Raw genomic sequence first — 18,282 nt, 5'->3', positions numbered from 1 at the left:
GAGGTGGAGGGGAAGCCCGTGGAAGCAGGGGCACACGGGGTGGGCGCAAGTCCCTGGGAGAAGACAGCTCGGAGACCCAAGGCCTCGCAGGGACCAGGCAACTGTTCATGGGCCAGGAGGAGGAAGGGCTGGTGAGAAAGATCCTGTGAGAGGAAGCTGCTGTGATTCAGAGAAGAGCCGGCGAGCTGTGAGCAACCCAGGCGTCCGGTTCCTCTCACAGGCCGGAGGTTTCGGAAGTGGCATGCAAAGAGCCCGTGTTTGTTGTCGGGGGGAGTTGGGGTTAGGATCCCGAAGCTGGGGCTTGACAGGTAAGCAGTAGAAACTTCTGGTGTCCAAATTTGCTCTTCCAGGAGATTTTTCTCTGGTTTTCAAGTCATTTCCCCTCTGCCAGAGTTACGTAAAACCAAAGCAAGATAAGCCCTGATACCTGGCCCCCCAAACCTCCTTCTTTTCAACGTCCCTCCCTGGTGTCTGGCCCCCGGCCCTGTTGGGGATTCCCCTGAGATGAGGGCTGTTCACTTTCTCTGACCACAGGGTTTCCGCTTCTGTGTCTCTTGCTTCCTAGGTTGATAAAAATACTGAGCCCTAGAGGCCTTGGCTTCCTCTGACCCCCTGGGGCCAGGCAGCAGGCATCCTGTCCACTGTGATGGGGGCAGGGAGGGAGGCCCAGGGGTCCCCAAGGGATGACTCAGTGCCTCCCGTGAAACACTGGGGAGGTGTGAGTGTATCTGCTCTCGAGAGCTGGAAGGAGGAATCAGTTCTCAGTGAAGGATGATGCATTGGGGTTCAGTTAGAAAAACGGGATTAGGGAACAAGACTAGCAAGATAAAAGAGTGTCAGTTGGGGAATTGGGGTTGCGGCAGGTTTGGGTTAAGTTAGGAAAAGGGTTTGGGAGGGACTCTATTCAGTGTAGTTCAACTGAGCATCAAGTAGCCGAAAGAAACCCAACCTACTTCAATATAAGTCCCACAGGGGAGGCAGGCCCACACCTAACTGTGACTCAGGGCAGGGTGCTGAGTAAATCTTATAGCGTAAGACATGGTGGATACAGAAAGGGGAAGGTGCATTCCATCCTAAAGCACGGGGGCGGTGGACTCTGAGCAGGAAGAGGGCATTTGAGCTGGTGCTGGTGAATAGGTACAATTTCTATGGGTGGGGAAGGCTCTGTAGATAAGTGAAATGGCTTCAGCTTAGGCCAGGAGTCAAAAAAACGGCGTATTGAGGAAAAAGATGAATGTCGTGAGGTAGACGAAGCACAGGTGTGAGTGTGCACATGTTGAAGAAAGGACCGCAGAAGGCCAAGGTGAAGGATTTGGGCCTTCATCCTGTGTGCCATAGTGACAGCTGTGCAGAAGAGAGAGAGCAGGAGAGTGCTGCAGGGGTTACAGACAAAGAGTAAAGAAGAAAACAACTATCCTTCGGTGAACACCTGCCATGTTCCTAACATGAGTAATTCTGCCAAAACGGTTCAGAAGGTGGGTGGTGGATCTCTATTATAAAGAAGAAACCAAGGGCTCATAAACGTACTGAACTTCCAAAAAGTAGTGCAATTAGCACGAAGCTCATCTTACTCTGAAACTTGTGTACTTTCACTTAGGCCCCAGTAACAATGGCATTAAAGGAGGGAACAGATCTTAGAAACTTTGAAAGGGTAAGTCATTAGCACAAGACATCTCCTGGGATGGTGGGACTGAGGGAAGAGGAATCTTAGGTGACTCTGAGTTTTGAGCCTAGGGGATTAGAAAGATGATGCCTTCCGCCTAGAAGGAGCCACCTGGCTGAGGGAAAAGATAAGGAATTCAGTTTCAGACATTGAATCAATAATTCCTTTTTTGAGAGAGAATCCCAAGCCAACTCCACACCTAGCACAAAGCGCAATGCGGGGCTCGAGCTTACGACTGAGATCATGACCTGAGCTGAAATCAAGAGTTGTATACTTAACTGAGTAGCCCGGTGCCCCTAATCAATAAAATTTTATTAAATGCCGGAAAGGATCAGGGTACTCTGCAAAACAAAGGGTGTTTTTTTACTTAAAAAAATTTTTTTTAATGTTTATTTATTTTTGAGAGAGACAGAGACAGAATGTGAGTGGGGGAGGGGCAGAGAGAGAGGGAGGCACAGAATCTGAAGCAGGCTCCAGGCTGTGAGCTGTCAGCACAGAGCCCGATGTGGGGCTTGAACTCACGAGCCGTGAGATCATGACCTGAGCCAAAATCGGACACTCAACCGACTGAGCCACCCAGGCGCCCCCAAAGGGTTTAAATGAAATAAACTCACTGCCTTCACTGAACTTACACTCTAATAAAATAAACAATATGTAAGTAACAACTACAGGTAATTACCCTAAGTAATGCTTAGAGTAATAAAGTGCTCAAAGAAGGCCTGCTGAATTTGAGATGCTAACATAACACTCAGGTTGGAGACTTCCGGCAAGCAGGTCTGGAGCTCAAGAGAAAAGTTTGAGCTGGAGGGGTAGATTTGAGCATCATTCCCTTCCTAGTGGAGATTGAGCCCCTGAGTGGACAGGATCCCCGAGAGAGGGTAACCAGAAGAGCCCCTGAAGATGGTAGGTGCAAGAAGAATCAATAAAGGGGGGAGGTGGGGAAAGAGGAGTAGGGCAAGGGAGGGGTGTGCCAAGCAGAGATAGGGCACCCACATCTAATTCTTCAAAGAGGTCTAGTAGGGGCAGGTTGAAAAGATACTTTGGGTTCAGGAACTAGACAATTACAAATTTTGAGAAAACAGTTTCCACTTACCAAAGGGGCAGAAATCACTTTACATAGGTTGAGGAATGAGTGGGAGGTGAGGAAAGGGGGGTGGTAGGTACAAAGTCGTAGAATGGTGAATGTGGAAGATAACTAAGAATCATCTCTGCTTCAACCCACGAATTTTACAGATAAAGAAAATTTTACCAGTTCCCAAAAAAAGTGGGCAAAGGGGCTAGTCTGTGGAGACATCACACAGAAAAAGAAAGTGAGAGGTGGGATGGACATTTGAAGGAAAAACAGAGTCCAGGGAAGGATTTTTTTATTTACAAGAAATTACAATATTACAAAAACATGTTTGTGAAATGCAAGCAAGGTGCATGAAGAGAGAAAGATACTAAAGATGTAAGCGGGGAAAGAATATAGTAAAGACAGAGGAAGTGGAATACACAGTGCAAAGGATCAGCCTTGGACAGGAGAGTTCTCCTCTGAGTCAGAAGAAAAGAAAGATGAGATGTAAATAAAGTGAAGGAAAAGAAGGACGTGAAGAGATCCAGCTTGGCAGGACTTGAGCACAATAAAATAGATGATAGTATCACCAACGGAAAGTAAAGAGGTCAAGAGGCACGGATTTTTAGAACAACGCCTGCAGGGGTATAACAGGGAATCAAGAAAGGATTAAGAAACACTGAGGGCTTTCTGAGATTAGATGGCCAGGATTAGCAGACGGCCCCTTTTGGTGACATGACGCCCTCCTGCGGTGTTTGGCAGCCCAGGAGAGGCCCCCAAGAATGAAACAATTGAGTTTACCCAAGTCAAGTTTTTCAAGGTCATCTTGGTAGAACACCAAGTGATTCTTAAGTGCTGGTGAAAGTAGTTGAAATTTTTGACCATGCAGTGCAAGTTAAACCAAATTGACAAGGAAAACAAGGAAAGAAGAGGGATTGGAAGTCTTAGTGAGAATGGAGAACTAATTTGATGGGAGGGAAGAGTTGGGGTTGTGAAAGCGGAGTGGTCGTGATGAGAGGGAGAATTCAGAGTTCAAGATCTCAAAGATGTAGCCCTTCCAAGTGAGGCTGAGGTTTGAGAGACAACCTTGCTCATGGATGCCTAAAGTAGGGAAAGAGGCTGGAGAGCTGTTGTAATTGAGAGTTGAAGCACTGAGAGGACAGAGCGTGAGACTCATCTGTGTGGTTTTGAACTCTCTAAAGATGTTGGTGGGGATGAGATACGAAGAAAAACTGAGCTAGATATAAAGATGTTAAGAGTGTGATAAAGATGTTGGTGGAGAAGACTGTGCTGTGCAGATAGAGCATGGCAAATGCGAAAGGCATGGGCTTCAAGAGAAGAAAAGGAGGTTATCGGTGGTGCAGAATCATGGTCTCTCCTCTGCTCCCTGCCTCCTAGTGATTGGGTAGAAGAAAGAGCAGACTTCACCATGAAAGAGAAGGAGCATCATTAGGGTAAATACTGCCAGAGGAAGACTCTTTCAAAAATGAAACAGAGAATTAGAATATTTAAGGAATTCCACAGAATACTGTGAAATTGATTGGTAGAAGTGTCCTTGTGGTGTAAGGAATCTAATCCAGGGAGGTTAGATTCCAGTGAGAGTTCAGGAGAAGACGACAAAGTCTGGAGGGGTTTGCTTCTGGAAACAGGAGGTAGGTCCCTGCTTCTGGAATTTAAAATGGAAGGTACATAACATTTATTATGAGGGGGAAAACATAAATACCTTGAAGGGGGTGTTAAGAGGATGCACAAGACAAGGTATCCCTTCCAGTTCCATGGCATTAAATGCCATCTTCATGCTGATGACTCCCAGCGTTGTCTCTCTAGTTCTGACCTTGCCTCTGAAATCCAGACTCCTATGTCACTGCCAAGTGACATCTCCACGTGGATGTCTACCCCAAAGATTTAGACTTAACCTATTCAGAATTGAACTTTTGGTTCTCCCATCCCATCAGAATCCACTTCTGTCTCTCCATCTTCCACCCCCACTCCCCTGCCATCCAATTTATCATCTAGTCCTGGCAATTCTACCCCTGAAACATTATCCCAAATGTATCTACTTCTCTCCATTTTCATGGCTGCCACCATCTTCTCTCCTGCTATTGCTGCGATTGCCTCCTAACTGGTGTCCATGCTTTCACTCTTTACTCCTACAATCCAGTCTAGGCACGGGATCTTTTAAAAACATAAATCCAGGGCTGCCTGGGTGGCTCAGTCAGCTAAGTGTTAGACTCTTGATTTCAGCTCAGATCATGATCTCACAGTGATGAGATCAAGCCCCTCAACAAGCCCCACGTAGGGGCACCATGCCTCGCGTGGAAACTGCTTGAGATTCTCTCTCCCTCTTCACTCTCTCTCTGCCCCTCCCCTGCTCAGGTGACTGCACGTGCAAGCTGGCTCTCTCTCAAAAACATTTTTGTAATAAAACTTAAAAAATTAAAAATAAAAATATAAATCCAATCACCTCTGCCTCCCTCCTCCTCCTCCTCCACATCCCCTATTCCCCCCTTCCCCTGCTAATACACACACACACATACACACTAACACCTTCCAAAGGCTTCCCATGGTTGAATAAAAGCCAGATGCTTTATTTCCCTTTGCATGGCCCTGTGTGATCTGGCTCCTGCCTCCTCTCTCTGACCTCATCCCCCACTGCTTCCCACTCTCTCTCTGCTCCAGCCACACCGGCTTCCTTTCTGTTCCTCAACACCCCCAGCTCATTCCTACCTTCCAGCCTTTGCAATAGGCTATTCCCTTTGCCTGGAATGCTTTTCCCCTAAACCTTCACCTGGTCACTTTTACTTGTAATTTGGGTCTCCGCTTAAATGCCACTTACTTAGGACTTTCCTGACCACTGTGTCTCAAGTAGTCCTCTGCCATTCATCACATGCCCTGTATTATTTCCTCATAGCACTACTTACTGACTTCTTCAGTATTATTTCCTTTCTGCCTTGCTAGGATGTCCGATTTGTTTGTCACCATATTCCTACTACCTAGAACAGTGCCCAGCACCTAATGAAAACTTTTTAAAAGTTTGTTTATTTATTTTGAGAAAGAGAGACCAAGCGGGGGAGGGGCAGAGAGAGAGAGGAAGAGAGAGAATCCCAAGCAGCCTCCACGCTGTCAGCACAGAGCCCAACTCAGGGCTTGAACTCACAAACCGTGAGATCATGACCTGAGCCAAAATCAAGAGTCAGATGCTTAACCAACTGAGCCACCCAGGGGCCCCAATGAAAATTTCTTAAATGGAGGGATGGATAAATAATGGGGTGAAACAGGAGAAAGCTCAACTTCAGGTCTGTGGCTTCGACTGGACTTACCTTTAGAGTCAGGTTTAACTATAGGGTCAGGTATGGAGATGAGTAGATTTCAAGATTTAGCTATAGGAAACAAGGTTACGTTAGTTTAGAGGCTAAGTTTACTTTCAGGCTCATTTATTGGGATGTGTTTAGATTTGAGGTTAGGGTTGAGTTTGGGTTGCAATTTGGGTTGAGGTTAAATTTGAGTTACGGTCAAACTTATTAAATCTCAACTTAGGTGGTTAGGCTAAGTCCAAGTTTGAAGCTAACGTCATTTCAGCTTCATTTGGAGGCCTCAGAGATTTCACTAGTTTCTCCACAGCCCACTGTAGAGACTGTATTTCCCTGAGTTTGGGGCACAAGACTCTAGTCATCACCCCTCCCACCCAGGGAAAGCCCCAAACCAACTGCTGGCCTCCCCAAGAAAGAAACCGAATTTCACACAACCTCCGAAACTGAGATTGAAACCAAGATTGGCCCATCGCAAGGAGCGCCCTTCAGCACATCACAAATGCCGGTGACACTGAGCCTCAGCCCAGTTCTTGCCCTTCCTTCCTCTCTGTCTCTCATGTCTCCCCATCACTCCTTCTCACCTTCCCCTTTTTATCCCTCAATGCCCCAGTCTTCCTCTCTGACCTGTTTCTCCCTTTCTCAGTTTCTCATCATTAATTGCAACATTGTTTTATATTTTAATATAAATGAGGTCTCTTAGTCCATTGGCTCCTACCATCGGAGAGGCAGAAGGAGACAAGAAGAAAAAGGAACGCAGAGGAAAAGGGACACAGAGAAAAGGAAAAGAGCAGGGACACAAGAGAGAATAGGTTAAAAGAATAAGAACAAGCCAACATATTGACGAGATATTTAAAAGGAGCATCTGTGGCTTCTCTTCCTCCATCACATCTGGTCAGCCACCAAGACCTGCAGATTTTGCCTCAAAAACTCTCCTCCTGGGGCGCCTGGGTGGCTCAGTCTGTTGAGCATCCGACTTCGACTCAGGTCATGATCTCACCATTCATGAGTTCGAGCCCCACGTCAGGCTCTGTGCTGACAGCTCAGGGCCTGGAGCCTGCTTCAGATTCTATGTCTCCCTCTCTCTCTTCCCCTTCCCCTCTCACGCTCTCTCTGTCTGTCTGTCTCTCTCTCTAAAATAAACATTAACAAAAAAAAAAACCTCTCCTTTCCATCCTCCTGCTGCTGCCTCTTGTATCTCCTTCCTAGGTTATTGCACAACTCTCCTAACAAGGCTCCACTTCTGGTTTTGCCTCCAGCCCCCTAACTCCCATACCCCAGTCCATTCTTCATGCAGCTCCCAGACTCATTTTTCTGAGGTACCAATCTGCGTGAGTCCCTGTCTCACTTAAAAATGTCGGTGGCTCCATTTTGGATCCTCTGTCTCCCTCTCTCTCTGCCCCTCCCCCTCTTGCTCTCGTTCTCTCTCTCTCTCTCTCAAAAATCAAATAAATATTTATTATTTTTTGTAAAAAATTTTTTAACGTTTATTTATTCTTGAGACAGAGAGAGACAGAGCATGAATGGGGGAGGGGCAGAGAGAGAAGGAGACACAGAATCCAAAACAGGCTCCAAGCTGTCAGCACAGAGCCAGACGCAGGGCTCGAACCCACAGACCACGAGATCGTGACCTGAGCTGTAGTTGGATGCTCAACCGACTGAGCCACCCAGGCGCCCCTATTTTTTGTTTATTTTTGAGAGAGAAAGAGACAGAGTGCGAGCAGGGGAGGGACAGAAAGGGGGAGACACAGAATGGGAAGCAGGCTCCAGGCTCCCAGCTGTTAGCACAGGGTCCAACACGAGGTTCGAGCCCACAAGCCATGAGATCATGACCTGAGCCGAAGTCAGACGCTTAACTGACTGAGCCACCCAGGTGCCCAAAAAATAAAGCATTAAAAAAATAAATACAAAATAAATACAAAAATAAATACAAAAATACAAAATAAATACAAAATAAGTGCAAAAAAATAAATACAAAATAAAACACTTAAAAAAGAAAAAATAAAAATTGTTGGTGGCTCCCCATTATAATTAGAAAGAAACAAAACTTCTTTTCTTGGTTTTAAACCCTTCAGAATGTATTCTCAGCTTACCTCCCAAGCCTCTTCTCTGCTCCTTCTATTTGTACCCAATTGCACCTCTTGGCATACTTCATACTTTTTTACCTCCAGTCCTTGCACATACCGTTCCCTCCATCTGGAATACTCCTCGCCATCTTCTTTCCCTCAACACTTAATGCCTGACACCCCTCCCCCAGGCCAAGTTTGATGGCTTTTCTGTGGGCTGCCCACCGACACACTTTGTTGTAATGATCTGGTAACCTTCCTGTCTTCTGCACGGATCTTTGAGCTCCCGGAGGCCAGGGGACTGTCTTTTGCGTCTGCATCCTCATTGCCTTGTGCAAGGTACTCAGGAAATGTTTGTGAAATCCAGAGAAAGGCAAAGAGGCGAAAGGAGAGTGAAAAGAAATAATAGATGAGTTTGGAAGGCATGAAAAGCAAAGCGGAGGAAAACAGGAGCAATGAATCATACACACCCTGAATGTTACTTACGTGCCTGTCACAGGACCCCAGACCACTCAGAAACTTTGTGCCAGAGGAGAACAGCAATATGCCCAATGCCACAGAGGGAGGGCTTTAGCCATTCAAAACCCCCAAAATGAAAGCATAACAACATCAACAAAAATAATGATAGTTGGGGTGCCTGGGTCACTCAGTCAGTTAAGCATCCGACTCTCGGTTTCAGCTCAGATCATGATCTCAGTTTGTGGGTTCAAGCCCTGCATCAGGCTCTGCGCGGATGGTGCAGAGCCTGCTTGGGATTCTCTCTCTCCCTCTCTCTCTTCCCCTCCCTCGTCTCTCTCTCAGAATAAATGAACCTAAAAAAATATAATAAGGGGGGTGCCTGGGTGGCTTAGTCAGTTAAGGGTCCAACTTCAGTTCAGGTCATGATCTTGCAGTTTGTGGGTTCGAGCCCCCATCAGGCTCTCTGCTGACAGCTCAGAGCCTGGAACCTGCTTCAGGTTCCATGTCTCCCTCTCTCTCTGCCCCTCTCCTGCTCATGCTCTGTCTCTCTCTCAAAAATAAACAAACGTAAAAAATTTTTAACTTTTTTAAATAATAAAAATAATGATGATATTTGACATAGCAGATTGTTATTTTCTCAATCTTATGAAACATGGATAAAATCATCTTTAGAAATCTTGCTTTTCATACTTACAAATTAAGTGAAAACTGGCTCATGTATAAAAGTGCTCATATAGGGGTGCCTGGGTGACTCCGTCGGTTCAGCGTCTGACTTCAGCTCAGGTCATGATCTCACGGTTCGTGGGTTCAAGCCTCGCGTCGGGCTCTGCGCTAACAGTGAGGACCCTGCTTGGGATTCCCTCTTCTCCCCCTCTCTCTCTCTGCCCCTCCACTGCTCGAACTTTCTCTCTCTCACAAAAATAAAAAAAAATAATAAAAACAAAAGAATGTTCATATCAATATCTTTCATAGTAGCCAACAACTAGAAACAAACCAAATGTCCGTCCACAGAAGAATGAGTAAATAAATTAGAGCATATTCACACAATAGACCATGACATCATAATGAGAAACAAAGAAACCAGCCACTACTGATACATGCAACCACATGGATGAATCTCACAAACATCACGTTGAGTGAAAAAAGCTAAACCCAAACCAGTACATTCTGTGTGACTTCATTTATACGATACAAAAGCAGGAACAACTAATCAATGGTGACCAGAAAATGGTTGGTTATCTTTGGAGGGTATCACCTGGGAGGGGGCATGAGAGAACCTTCTGGGGATCTGAAAAATATGGTGGCTACATGGCTATCAGCAGATGGAAATGTTCAACAGGCTGTAAATTTAAGAGGTGTGCACCTTACTGCACCCAAGTTAAAAAGGGGAAATCTTTAACAATTTTAAAACAGAATACTGGTTCTGCAAATGCAGCTTCGAGACAAGTCCTGTGGTTGTCCCCACCTTACCCTAGCTCACCACCCTCCAGCCCCTCACCACCCTCCAAAGTCTTCCCTGTAGAGAACTTCAGAAGTTGCTACATTCCTTGATCCCGGAGTGTGTGTTTGTTTGGGGTTATACAAATCTGATCTGTGGGGGGGCTGCCTAAGGTGGAGATAAGGTAGAAGACATCCCTCCGCAGTGAGAGGAGACCTCATCGTATGTGAGTACGTGACGACATCTCTGAGAAGGGGAACCATAACATTTATCTTCCAAACGAGGACACTTCTGAGAGCAAAAGGGAGATCCATGAACATTTTCACCAGGACGGCAGGCATAAACCAGAATGTCCCAGGCTAGGGGGTAGATCATGGAACTTCTTGATATAAAACCTGCCAGATGACCAGGAAAGTCCACATACTGGGACAAGTGTGAGTTGAGCTGTTTGGGACAAGGATGGGGGCATCAGAGGAGGAAATGGGCACAGAGAGTAGCCTGTAATCAACCAAGGGTGCAGAGGTGTTATATATAATCGCTCTTCAGGGAACCGGGCCTCCAGCCCACGCCCCAGCTGCTCCCCCCTCCTCTCCGAATTGACTGTCCGTCCCTTCCCTGGAACTCCTAAGCCTGACCCTGCTCCCTGCCCCTCCCAGCCCACGGTTCCCCTGACCCCACTCCCTTTCCCAGAACTCAGTCGTCTGAGCCCCCAGCCTGCGGTTCACTCCTAGGCCTCAGCCTTTCCTGCCTTCGACTGAAACAGCAGCATCTTCTAAGCCCTGGGGGCTTCCCCGGGCCCAGCCGGGGCCTAGAACCCGCCCGCCGCCTGCCACGCTGCCACTGCAGCTTCCTCTATAAAGGGACCCAGGCGTCCGGGCCCAGGGGCCCCACAGAGCAGGTGAGACTCTCCCGCCCCGTCTCCTTGGGCTGCCGGGGGGTGGACTCCCCTGGGCACTCTGCCCCTCCGCCTGCGCCCCGGCCCCCCTCCTGTACCTCCTGCCTGAGGCTGGGCCTTGGTGGGTTTGGTTTTGGTTTCTCCTCCCTCCGACTCTTCATCAGTCATTTTCTCCCTGTCTCTATCACACCTTCTCTGTTTCTGCCACGAGTCCTCTCTGTTCCCTTCCCGTGTCTCTGTTTCTCTTTCTGTCTCCCCCTGCTCACCTTGGGGTTTCCCTGACTGCATCTTGTCCCCTTCTCTTATCCGTTTTGCCCTGTCTCTCAGACGGCTGTCTCTCCGCGGGCAGGCAGGAGGCCGTCGTCTGCACCTTGCCCCGCCCCACTCACTGTCTCTCTCCCCCCCGCAGGTTCTCCCCATGACACCACCTGGAAGGCTCTACCTCCTGCGGGTGTGCAGCGCCCCCCTCCTCCTCCTCCTTCTGGGGCTGCTGCTGGCCCTGCCGCCTGAGGCCCAGGTGAGGCAGCAGGAGAACGGGGCAGCAGGGGTGGCCCAGCCCATCTTTGGGCCCTAGAGCCATCCTCATCCGTCTTCTCCCCTAGGGGCTTCCTGGTGTTGGCATCTCACCCTCAGCTGCCCGGACTACCTATCAGCACCCTCAGAAGCACTTCGCACAAGGCACCCTCAAACCTGCTGCTCATCTTATTGGTAAACACCATCTGGCCCTCCAGACACATAGTCCCCAGCTCTCCTCCTACACCCCCTCAAGGAACCAAGCATCTACCGCACCCCTCCCCCAACTTTCTCCACCTCCCAAAACAGGGGCATCCCTCTCCCATCTGTCCTCCCAACCATCCCCCCAGGAACCCAGTCCAGCACCTACTTCCTCAGGGATTAAGACTGCTGACCCCCAGCTTCTTGACCTCTCCCATCCCCTATGGCTCTTCCTAGGAGACCCCAGCACCCAGAACTCACTGCGCTGGAGAGCAAACACAGATCGTGCCTTCCTCCGCCATGGCTTCTCCTTGAGCAACAATTCCCTCCTGGTCCCCACCAGTGGCCTCTACTTTGTCTACTCTCAGGTGGTCTTCTCTGGGGAAGGCTGCTTCCCCAAGGCCACCCCGACCCCTCTCTACCTGGCCCATGAAGTCCAGCTCTTCTCCTCCCAGTACCCCTTCCACGTGCCTCTCCTCAGTGCTCAGAAGTCCGTGTGCCCAGGGCCACAGGGACCTTGGGTGCGCTCTGTGTACCAGGGTGCTGTGTTCCTGCTCACCCAGGGAGATCAGCTATCCACTCACACAGATGGCATCTCCCACCTACTCCTCAGCCCCAGTAGTGTCTTCTTTGGAGCGTTTGCTCTGTAGAAATCTCCAGAAAGAAAATTAATTGGTTTCAAGACCTTCTCTCATTTTGCCTCTGTGCTGACCACTTCAAGGGTGTCACCACACCTCTTTCGACCATTCCACGCGTCTCAAGTCTCCCCTGCTCATGTTACCTGGAGCTTCCAAAGAAGGAATTCTAGGCAGCCCGGGGGACCACACCCGCCTGAACTACACCAATGCGAGGCTGAGGATTTCAAGTCTGCCTAGAAATTCCCACCCAGAGCTCTTCATCTGTCCTGCCCATGTAAGGAAGGACTGGCCCTGCACGTGGAGGGGGCAGACACATGGAGAAGCTTGAGTGGATGACAGGAGGCAGGGGAGGGGGGATTATTTATAAAGGGAAAAATTAAATTATTTATTTATGGAGGATGGAGGGAAGGGAATAATAGAGGGCCATCAGAAGAGAGAGAGAGAGAGATACACCCAAGAGATGAAGAGCCAGAGAACATCAGCATAAGGATAAACCAGTGAGAGAGAAAACAAGTGAATCTGAGACACCGGGGAGCTCTAGAAGGAAGCAAGAGACTCTTAAGATCCAGCCACTGCTTGACTAGACACCCCATGAGGAGACATCTGCACCTTCAATGAAGCCCAATAAACCTCTTTTCTCTGAAATGCTGTCTATGTCTGTCTGTCTGGGAGGGGAGAATTTCCCAGGTCTCTAAGGGATGGAAGGAGGACAGAGGCCCCCTAAGAGACAGGAACTGTGGGCATACAAGGAGATAAAGGGGCCTAAGGAGCTCTGGGGGAATGTGGTAAAGTCATAGAGGTGAGGCAACCAGAGATATTGCAGGGAAACCAAAGGATAAACTGGGAAGAAAAGGGAAACATGGGGGTCCAAGGTCTGGAGGAGTGGAGGTCAGGGGGGCCACTGGCAGATGCGGCCACATGTCGAGGCTCTGAGGAAAGGGGGTTACAGGAGGCCTCTAGGGAGAAGTGATCACACCAAAGGTGTTCAGGACCATGGGGGTGGACATGGGGATCCTCTGGAAGACATGGCTGTACAAGGGCCCTGAGGAGTGGGAGAGCCCCCAAGGCGGGGGGGGGGGCACCCAGGGGACACTTTAGGGGACAAGGTGATACAGAGGGGCTCTGAGGGCTAGGGCTACCTCCAGAAATCTGGAGGGAGTTGGAGTTCTTTGGGATACATGGCCCCACACAGGGGCTCTGAGGGATGGGGGCTTCATGCAAAAGTCAGGGCTTCAGGGACGCCTGGGTGGCTCAGTCAGTTAAGCGTCCAACTTCAGCTCTGGTCATGATCTCACAGTTCGTGAGTTCGAGCCCCTCATAAGGTTCTGCGCTAGCAGCTCAGAGCTTGGAGCCTGCTTTGGATTCTGTCTGTCTCTCTCTCTCTCTGCTCTCTCCCCATTCATACTCTGTCTCTCTGTCTCTGTCTCAAAAATAAACATTAAACATTTTTTTAAAAAAGTCAGGGCTCCAGATTCCCTTGGAAGCCAAGAATGAAACTATCACTGCTGAGTTCCTGGTCAGAATGAAAGGAGAAGGCCTGCCCTCCTGGGGTTCGTGAATTCCCAGGGTTGCTTTCACTCCCACTGGGGCTGTCCCAGGCATATCCCTGCTATTTACCGCCCCCTCCCCAGCCCTTTCAGAGACCCCTATTCACATCCCCAGCCTTCTCTCAAGCTCCCTTCTCTCAAGCTTCTTTTTCCCCCAGGGACCCAAACACATGTCTCAGGACCCAACACAACTTTCCCCCCTAAGCCATCCCCCCCGCCAGGTTTCTCCCCACCAAGGACTCTGCTTTCTGAAGTCCTTCCCCTTTCTAGCTCTACACCTACCTAAGTCCTGTCTGGAAATCAGAGGGAAACGGGCCATGGACATGATCCTCAAGAAAAAAAAAAAAATGGAGGGAATTGGGGGCAGTGGGAAACTGGGGTCCAGCCTCCAGGGTCCTACGTATACACCAAGCCTCCCTCAGAATCCGAGTGGGGCGGATAGGAAGTATCCTTGATGCCTGGGTGTCCCCAACTTTCCAAACCCCCACCCCCGCGATGGAGAAGAAACCGAGACAGAAGGTGTAGGGCCCACTACCGCTTCCTCCAGATGAGCTCATGGGTTTCTCCACCAAGGAAGTTTTCCGCTGGTTGAATGAGAGCTTTCCCCGCCCTCCTCTTGCCCTGTGGGTATATAAATGCAGCTGTCTGCACACCCAGTCAGCAGAAGCTTCCTCAGCGAAGACACCAGGGGACCAGCCAGGAGAGAGACAGAAGCAACTCCAGACCCCCCCGGAAATAACATCTCAGACGACACACCCCCAGACAAGCAGCCAGGCGATTCTCTCCCTCTCACACACGCTGCCTTAGGGCTCTACCATCACCCAGCTGGACTTGAGTCCCCTGGGAAGAACGCCATGAGCACTGAAAGCATGATCCGGGACGTGGAGCTGGCCGAGGAGGCACTCCCCAAGAAGGCAGGGGGCCCCCAGGGCTCCAGAAGGTGCTTGTGCCTCAGCCTCTTCTCCTTCCTCCTCGTCGCAGGAGCCACCACACTCTTCTGCCTGCTGCACTTTGGAGTGATCGGCCCCCAGAGGGAAGAGGTGAGTGCCACACCAGACTTGGCTCATTCTCCTACCCAGAGAGAAATGGGAGAGCAGGAGGGCAAGAAATGGGGTGGGGGAAGGAGGTGTGCTGATGGGGATGGGTGAGAGAAAACATGGAGAAAGATGGGGAGGCAAAAAGAGATGCGGAGAGCGATGAAGAGAGAAGGGACGGAGCACACCAAAGGTGCTCTCTAAGCACTTCTTGAATGAATGAATGAGCACACACATAGACAGAGAGAGAGAGAGAGAGAGAGAGAGAGATGTGTGGAGAGATGTGGGGTGTGGGTTGAGAGATGGGAATAAAGATGCGAGACACAATGATGTGGGCGATATGAGAGAGATAAGGAAAGAGGTGAAGAAAGAGATAAGGAAAGACAGACAGATGTCTGTCACGTGGAAGACAGTGAAAGTGCTGTTGAATGAATGAATGGATGAATCAATCGATGAACGGAGAGAGAGAACCAGAGTATGAGCTGCATAAACAACCTAGCTGTTTCTCGGTTAGGGGTAACTTGTTCTGATGCTAAACCTCCTCCTTCTCCCCAACAGCTCCCACATGGCCTGCAACTAATCAACCCTCTGCCCCAGACACTCAGTAAGTGTCTCCAAAGCTTCTCTCCTGGTTCTGGGCTTGGGTGAGGGTGGAGGTTAGTCCTGGGATAGCAGCAGAGGGGGAAATTCAGAGTTTGGGTTTGAGGGGAGGAGGAATGGAAGTCAAAGTGGGATATTTTCCAGGAAGCGTAAGGGTCTCACCTTTTTCTTTCCTCTTTCCTCCTCAGGATCATCTTCTCGAACTCCGAGTGACAAGCCAGTAGCCCATGTAGTAGGTAAGACTTCTGAGGCTGTAGCTGGAGGATGGCGAAGCAGGTGGGACATAGAGGGCTAGGATTTGGGGGCTGAGCCCAGGCTGAAGGCTGAACCCAGGCCTTGGAGATGATATGAGAAGGACTCACTGAGCTCAAGGAGAGAGTGAAGGAAGAGCACAGGCCTTGAGGGGGACACTCAGAACCTCATGGCCACATGAGACGTGGGAGGACAGACAGAGGGGACAGGAACCGGATGTGGGGGGGGGGCAGAACTTGAGGGCCAGGATGTGGAGAGTGGAACTGACAGGGTCACACTGACTTACCCCTCCCTCCTTCTCTCCTTCCCTCCAGCAAACCCCGAAGCTGAAGGGCAACTCCAGTGGCTGAGCCGGCGTGCCAATGCCCTCCTGGCCAATGGTGTGGAGCTGACAGACAACCAGCTGAAGGTGCCCTCAGACGGGCTGTACCTCATCTACTCCCAGGTCCTCTTCACGGGCCAAGGATGTCCTTCCACACATGTGCTCCTCACCCACACCATCAGCCGCTTTGCCGTTTCCTACCAGACCAAGGTCAACCTCCTCTCTGCCATCAAGAGCCCTTGCCAGAGGGAGACCCCAGAGGGGGCTGAGGCCAAGCCCTGGTATGAGCCCATCTACCTGGGAGGGGTCTTCCAACTGGAGAAGGGTGATCGACTCAGCGCTGAGATCAATCTGCCTAACTATCTTGACTTTGCCGAGTCTGGGCAAGTCTACTTTGGAATCATTGCCCTGTGAGGGGGCCGGACAGCCATCCTTGCCCACCTCAACTCCTTTGTTATCTGCTCCTTCTGACCCCCTCATCCCCTTCTGGCTTAGAAAGAGAATTCGGGGCTCAGGGCTGGGCCCCAAGCTTAGAACTTTAAATAACAACACTTAGAAACCTAAGATCCAGGGACCTGGACTTTGGAGCATTGGCCACCAGCAAGAATTCAAACTGGGGCTTCCAGCATTCACTGGAGATCTCAGGTTTGGATCCCTCAACGCAACCTGGGACACCTGGAATTCGGGGGTCAGGGAACCTTTCTGGCCAGACACTTCAGCACATCCCTTAAGAAGATCTCACCTACAACTTGACATGAGTGGACCTCAGGCCCCCCTTTCTTCAGATGTTTCCAGACTCTTCCCTGAGATGGAAAGCCCAGCCCCTCCCTCATGGGGCCAGCTCCCTCTATTTATATTTGCACTAGTGATTATTTATTATTTATTTATTATTTATTTATTTACTGATGAATGTATTTATTTGGGAGGTTGGGGTGTCCTGGGAGACCAAATGAAGGGGCTGCCTTGACTCGGACATGTTTTCTGTGAAAACGGAGCTGAACTCTAGGCTCTTCCCTCCTGGCCTCCTGGCCTCTGTGCCTCCTTTTGCTTATATATTTTTAAAAATATTTATCTGATCGAGTTGTCTAATTAATGCTGATTTGGTGACTGACTGTCGCTACATCGCTGAACCTCTGCTCCCCAGGGGAGTTATGTCTGTAACCGCCCTACTGTTCAGTGGCGAGAAATAAAATGTACCTAGAAAAGACACATGGTCTCTTTGTTGGCATTAATTCTGCGGCTGCTTCTCCTTGGGGGTGGGGAGCCACTCCCTGAAGTCCCCTCTCTCTCTCTCTCTACATGGCTTAAGATCCCTGAACCCATAAAATAAATGTGAATAAAAGTTAAAAAAAAAAAAAAAAGATCCCTGAACCCAGTCCCCACTCCTTAGACTACTGGGACTCAGGAGACCCTACATAGAACAAAGCCAAGCCACAAATGCCCCTCCTCCAGGAAACTGGAGCATGAACCTAATTACCTCTCCCTCAGGGCATGGGAATTTCCAACTCTGGCAATTCCACCGGGGAAGTCCTACTCCTTAAGTGTTCAGGTGAGATTTCCGGCTGTTGCAGCCAGCAAGAGAGCCTGGGAAGGGCCACATTCTCAGGTGCCTGAATCACAGCCAAAGGACTTTCAGACCTTCAGGCATCAGGGCTCCAAATCTGCCTGATCCCGGGCTCCCCCAGCAGCCCTAACTGTGCAACCTGACCCAGTTGCTAAGCCTCATCTACCCAATGAAGATTCTGCATGTGGGGCCACGAGAGAATAGAGGACCTAAGCTACGTGAGAGCACCTAGCGTAGCACATGGCATAATAAGTGCTCAGTGAATTCTGACTTTCTTCCTTCATACAGCCCCCAGCTGTTCTCTCTGCTTCGGTCTCTCAGTGGGTGGACTTGAAGAGACGAAGGAGGGGCGCCTGGGTGGCTCAGTCGGTTGAGCGTCCGACTTCAGTTCAGGTCATGATCTCACACTTTGTGAGTTCGAGTCCCGCGTCCGGCTCTGTGCTGACAGCTCAGAGCCTGGAGCCCGCTTCAGATTCTGTGTCTCCCCCTCTCTCTGCCCCTCCCCTGCTCATGCTCGGTCTCTCTCTGTCTCAAAAATAAATAAAAACATTTTTAAAAATTAAAAAAAAAAGAAGAGACGAAGGAAAATTTAAAAAGAGGAATAAGGTGCAGGTGAAGGACTCACGTGCAAACTCTCACAGATTTTCTTGGTGAATGATGAGGGGAGGGACATGAGGTGAGTGAGCTGAAAAGAGAAAAAAAGCACTCTGTCCCCAGGAAGACTCTTCTGG

General features: G+C 49.6%; 2 protein-coding genes across 2 annotated transcripts; both read left to right on the top strand.

Annotated features, from left to right (window-relative positions):
- The first annotated feature begins 78 nt into the window (after positions 1–78).
- Positions 79–12,857, top strand: LTA (lymphotoxin alpha). The gene is made up of 5 exons (XM_047102267.1): positions 79–308; positions 10,717–10,883; positions 11,290–11,397; positions 11,483–11,588; positions 11,832–12,857. The coding sequence occupies exons 1-5, from the start codon at positions 242–244 to the stop codon at positions 12,242–12,244; spliced, it is 861 nt and encodes a 286-aa protein (XP_046958223.1). The 5' UTR covers positions 79–241; the 3' UTR covers positions 12,245–12,857.
- Positions 12,858–14,371: 1,514 nt separating this feature from the next.
- Positions 14,372–17,348, top strand: TNF (tumor necrosis factor). Its single transcript, XM_047102865.1, has 4 exons — positions 14,372–14,819; positions 15,372–15,417; positions 15,602–15,649; positions 15,980–17,348. The coding sequence occupies exons 1-4, from the start codon at positions 14,415–14,417 to the stop codon at positions 16,399–16,401; spliced, it is 921 nt and encodes a 306-aa protein (XP_046958821.1). The 5' UTR covers positions 14,372–14,414; the 3' UTR covers positions 16,402–17,348.
- The last annotated feature ends 934 nt before the right edge of the window (positions 17,349–18,282 follow it).

This window comes from Lynx rufus, unplaced genomic scaffold, assembly GCF_022079265.1.
Source record: "Lynx rufus isolate CCGP_SWC_20201006 ecotype Redwood Valley unplaced genomic scaffold, mLynRuf1.p SCAF_6, whole genome shotgun sequence".
Taxonomy (NCBI): Eukaryota; Metazoa; Chordata; class Mammalia; order Carnivora; family Felidae; genus Lynx; species Lynx rufus.
The sequence above is the reverse complement of the archived record's forward strand: the minus strand, read 5'-3'. Positions and strand labels throughout refer to the sequence as shown.

Excerpts from the sequence above, each read along its gene's own strand:
- LTA (XM_047102267.1), top strand. The coding sequence starts at position 242 with ATGCAAAGAGCCCGTGTTTGTTGTCGGGGGGAGTTGGGGTTAGGATCC. Across the intron at positions 309-10,716 it reads CCGAAGCTGGGGCTTGACAG|GCCTCAGCCTTTCCTGCCTT; the intron begins GTAAGCAGTAGA and ends GTTCACTCCTAG. Across the intron at positions 11,589-11,831 it reads ACCTGCTGCTCATCTTATTG|GAGACCCCAGCACCCAGAAC; the intron begins GTAAACACCATC and ends GGCTCTTCCTAG.
- TNF (XM_047102865.1), top strand. The coding sequence starts at position 14,415 with ATGCAGCTGTCTGCACACCCAGTCAGCAGAAGCTTCCTCAGCGAAGAC. Across the intron at positions 15,418-15,601 it reads CCCTCTGCCCCAGACACTCA|GATCATCTTCTCGAACTCCG; the intron begins GTAAGTGTCTCC and ends TTTCCTCCTCAG. Across the intron at positions 15,650-15,979 it reads GCCAGTAGCCCATGTAGTAG|CAAACCCCGAAGCTGAAGGG; the intron begins GTAAGACTTCTG and ends CCTTCCCTCCAG.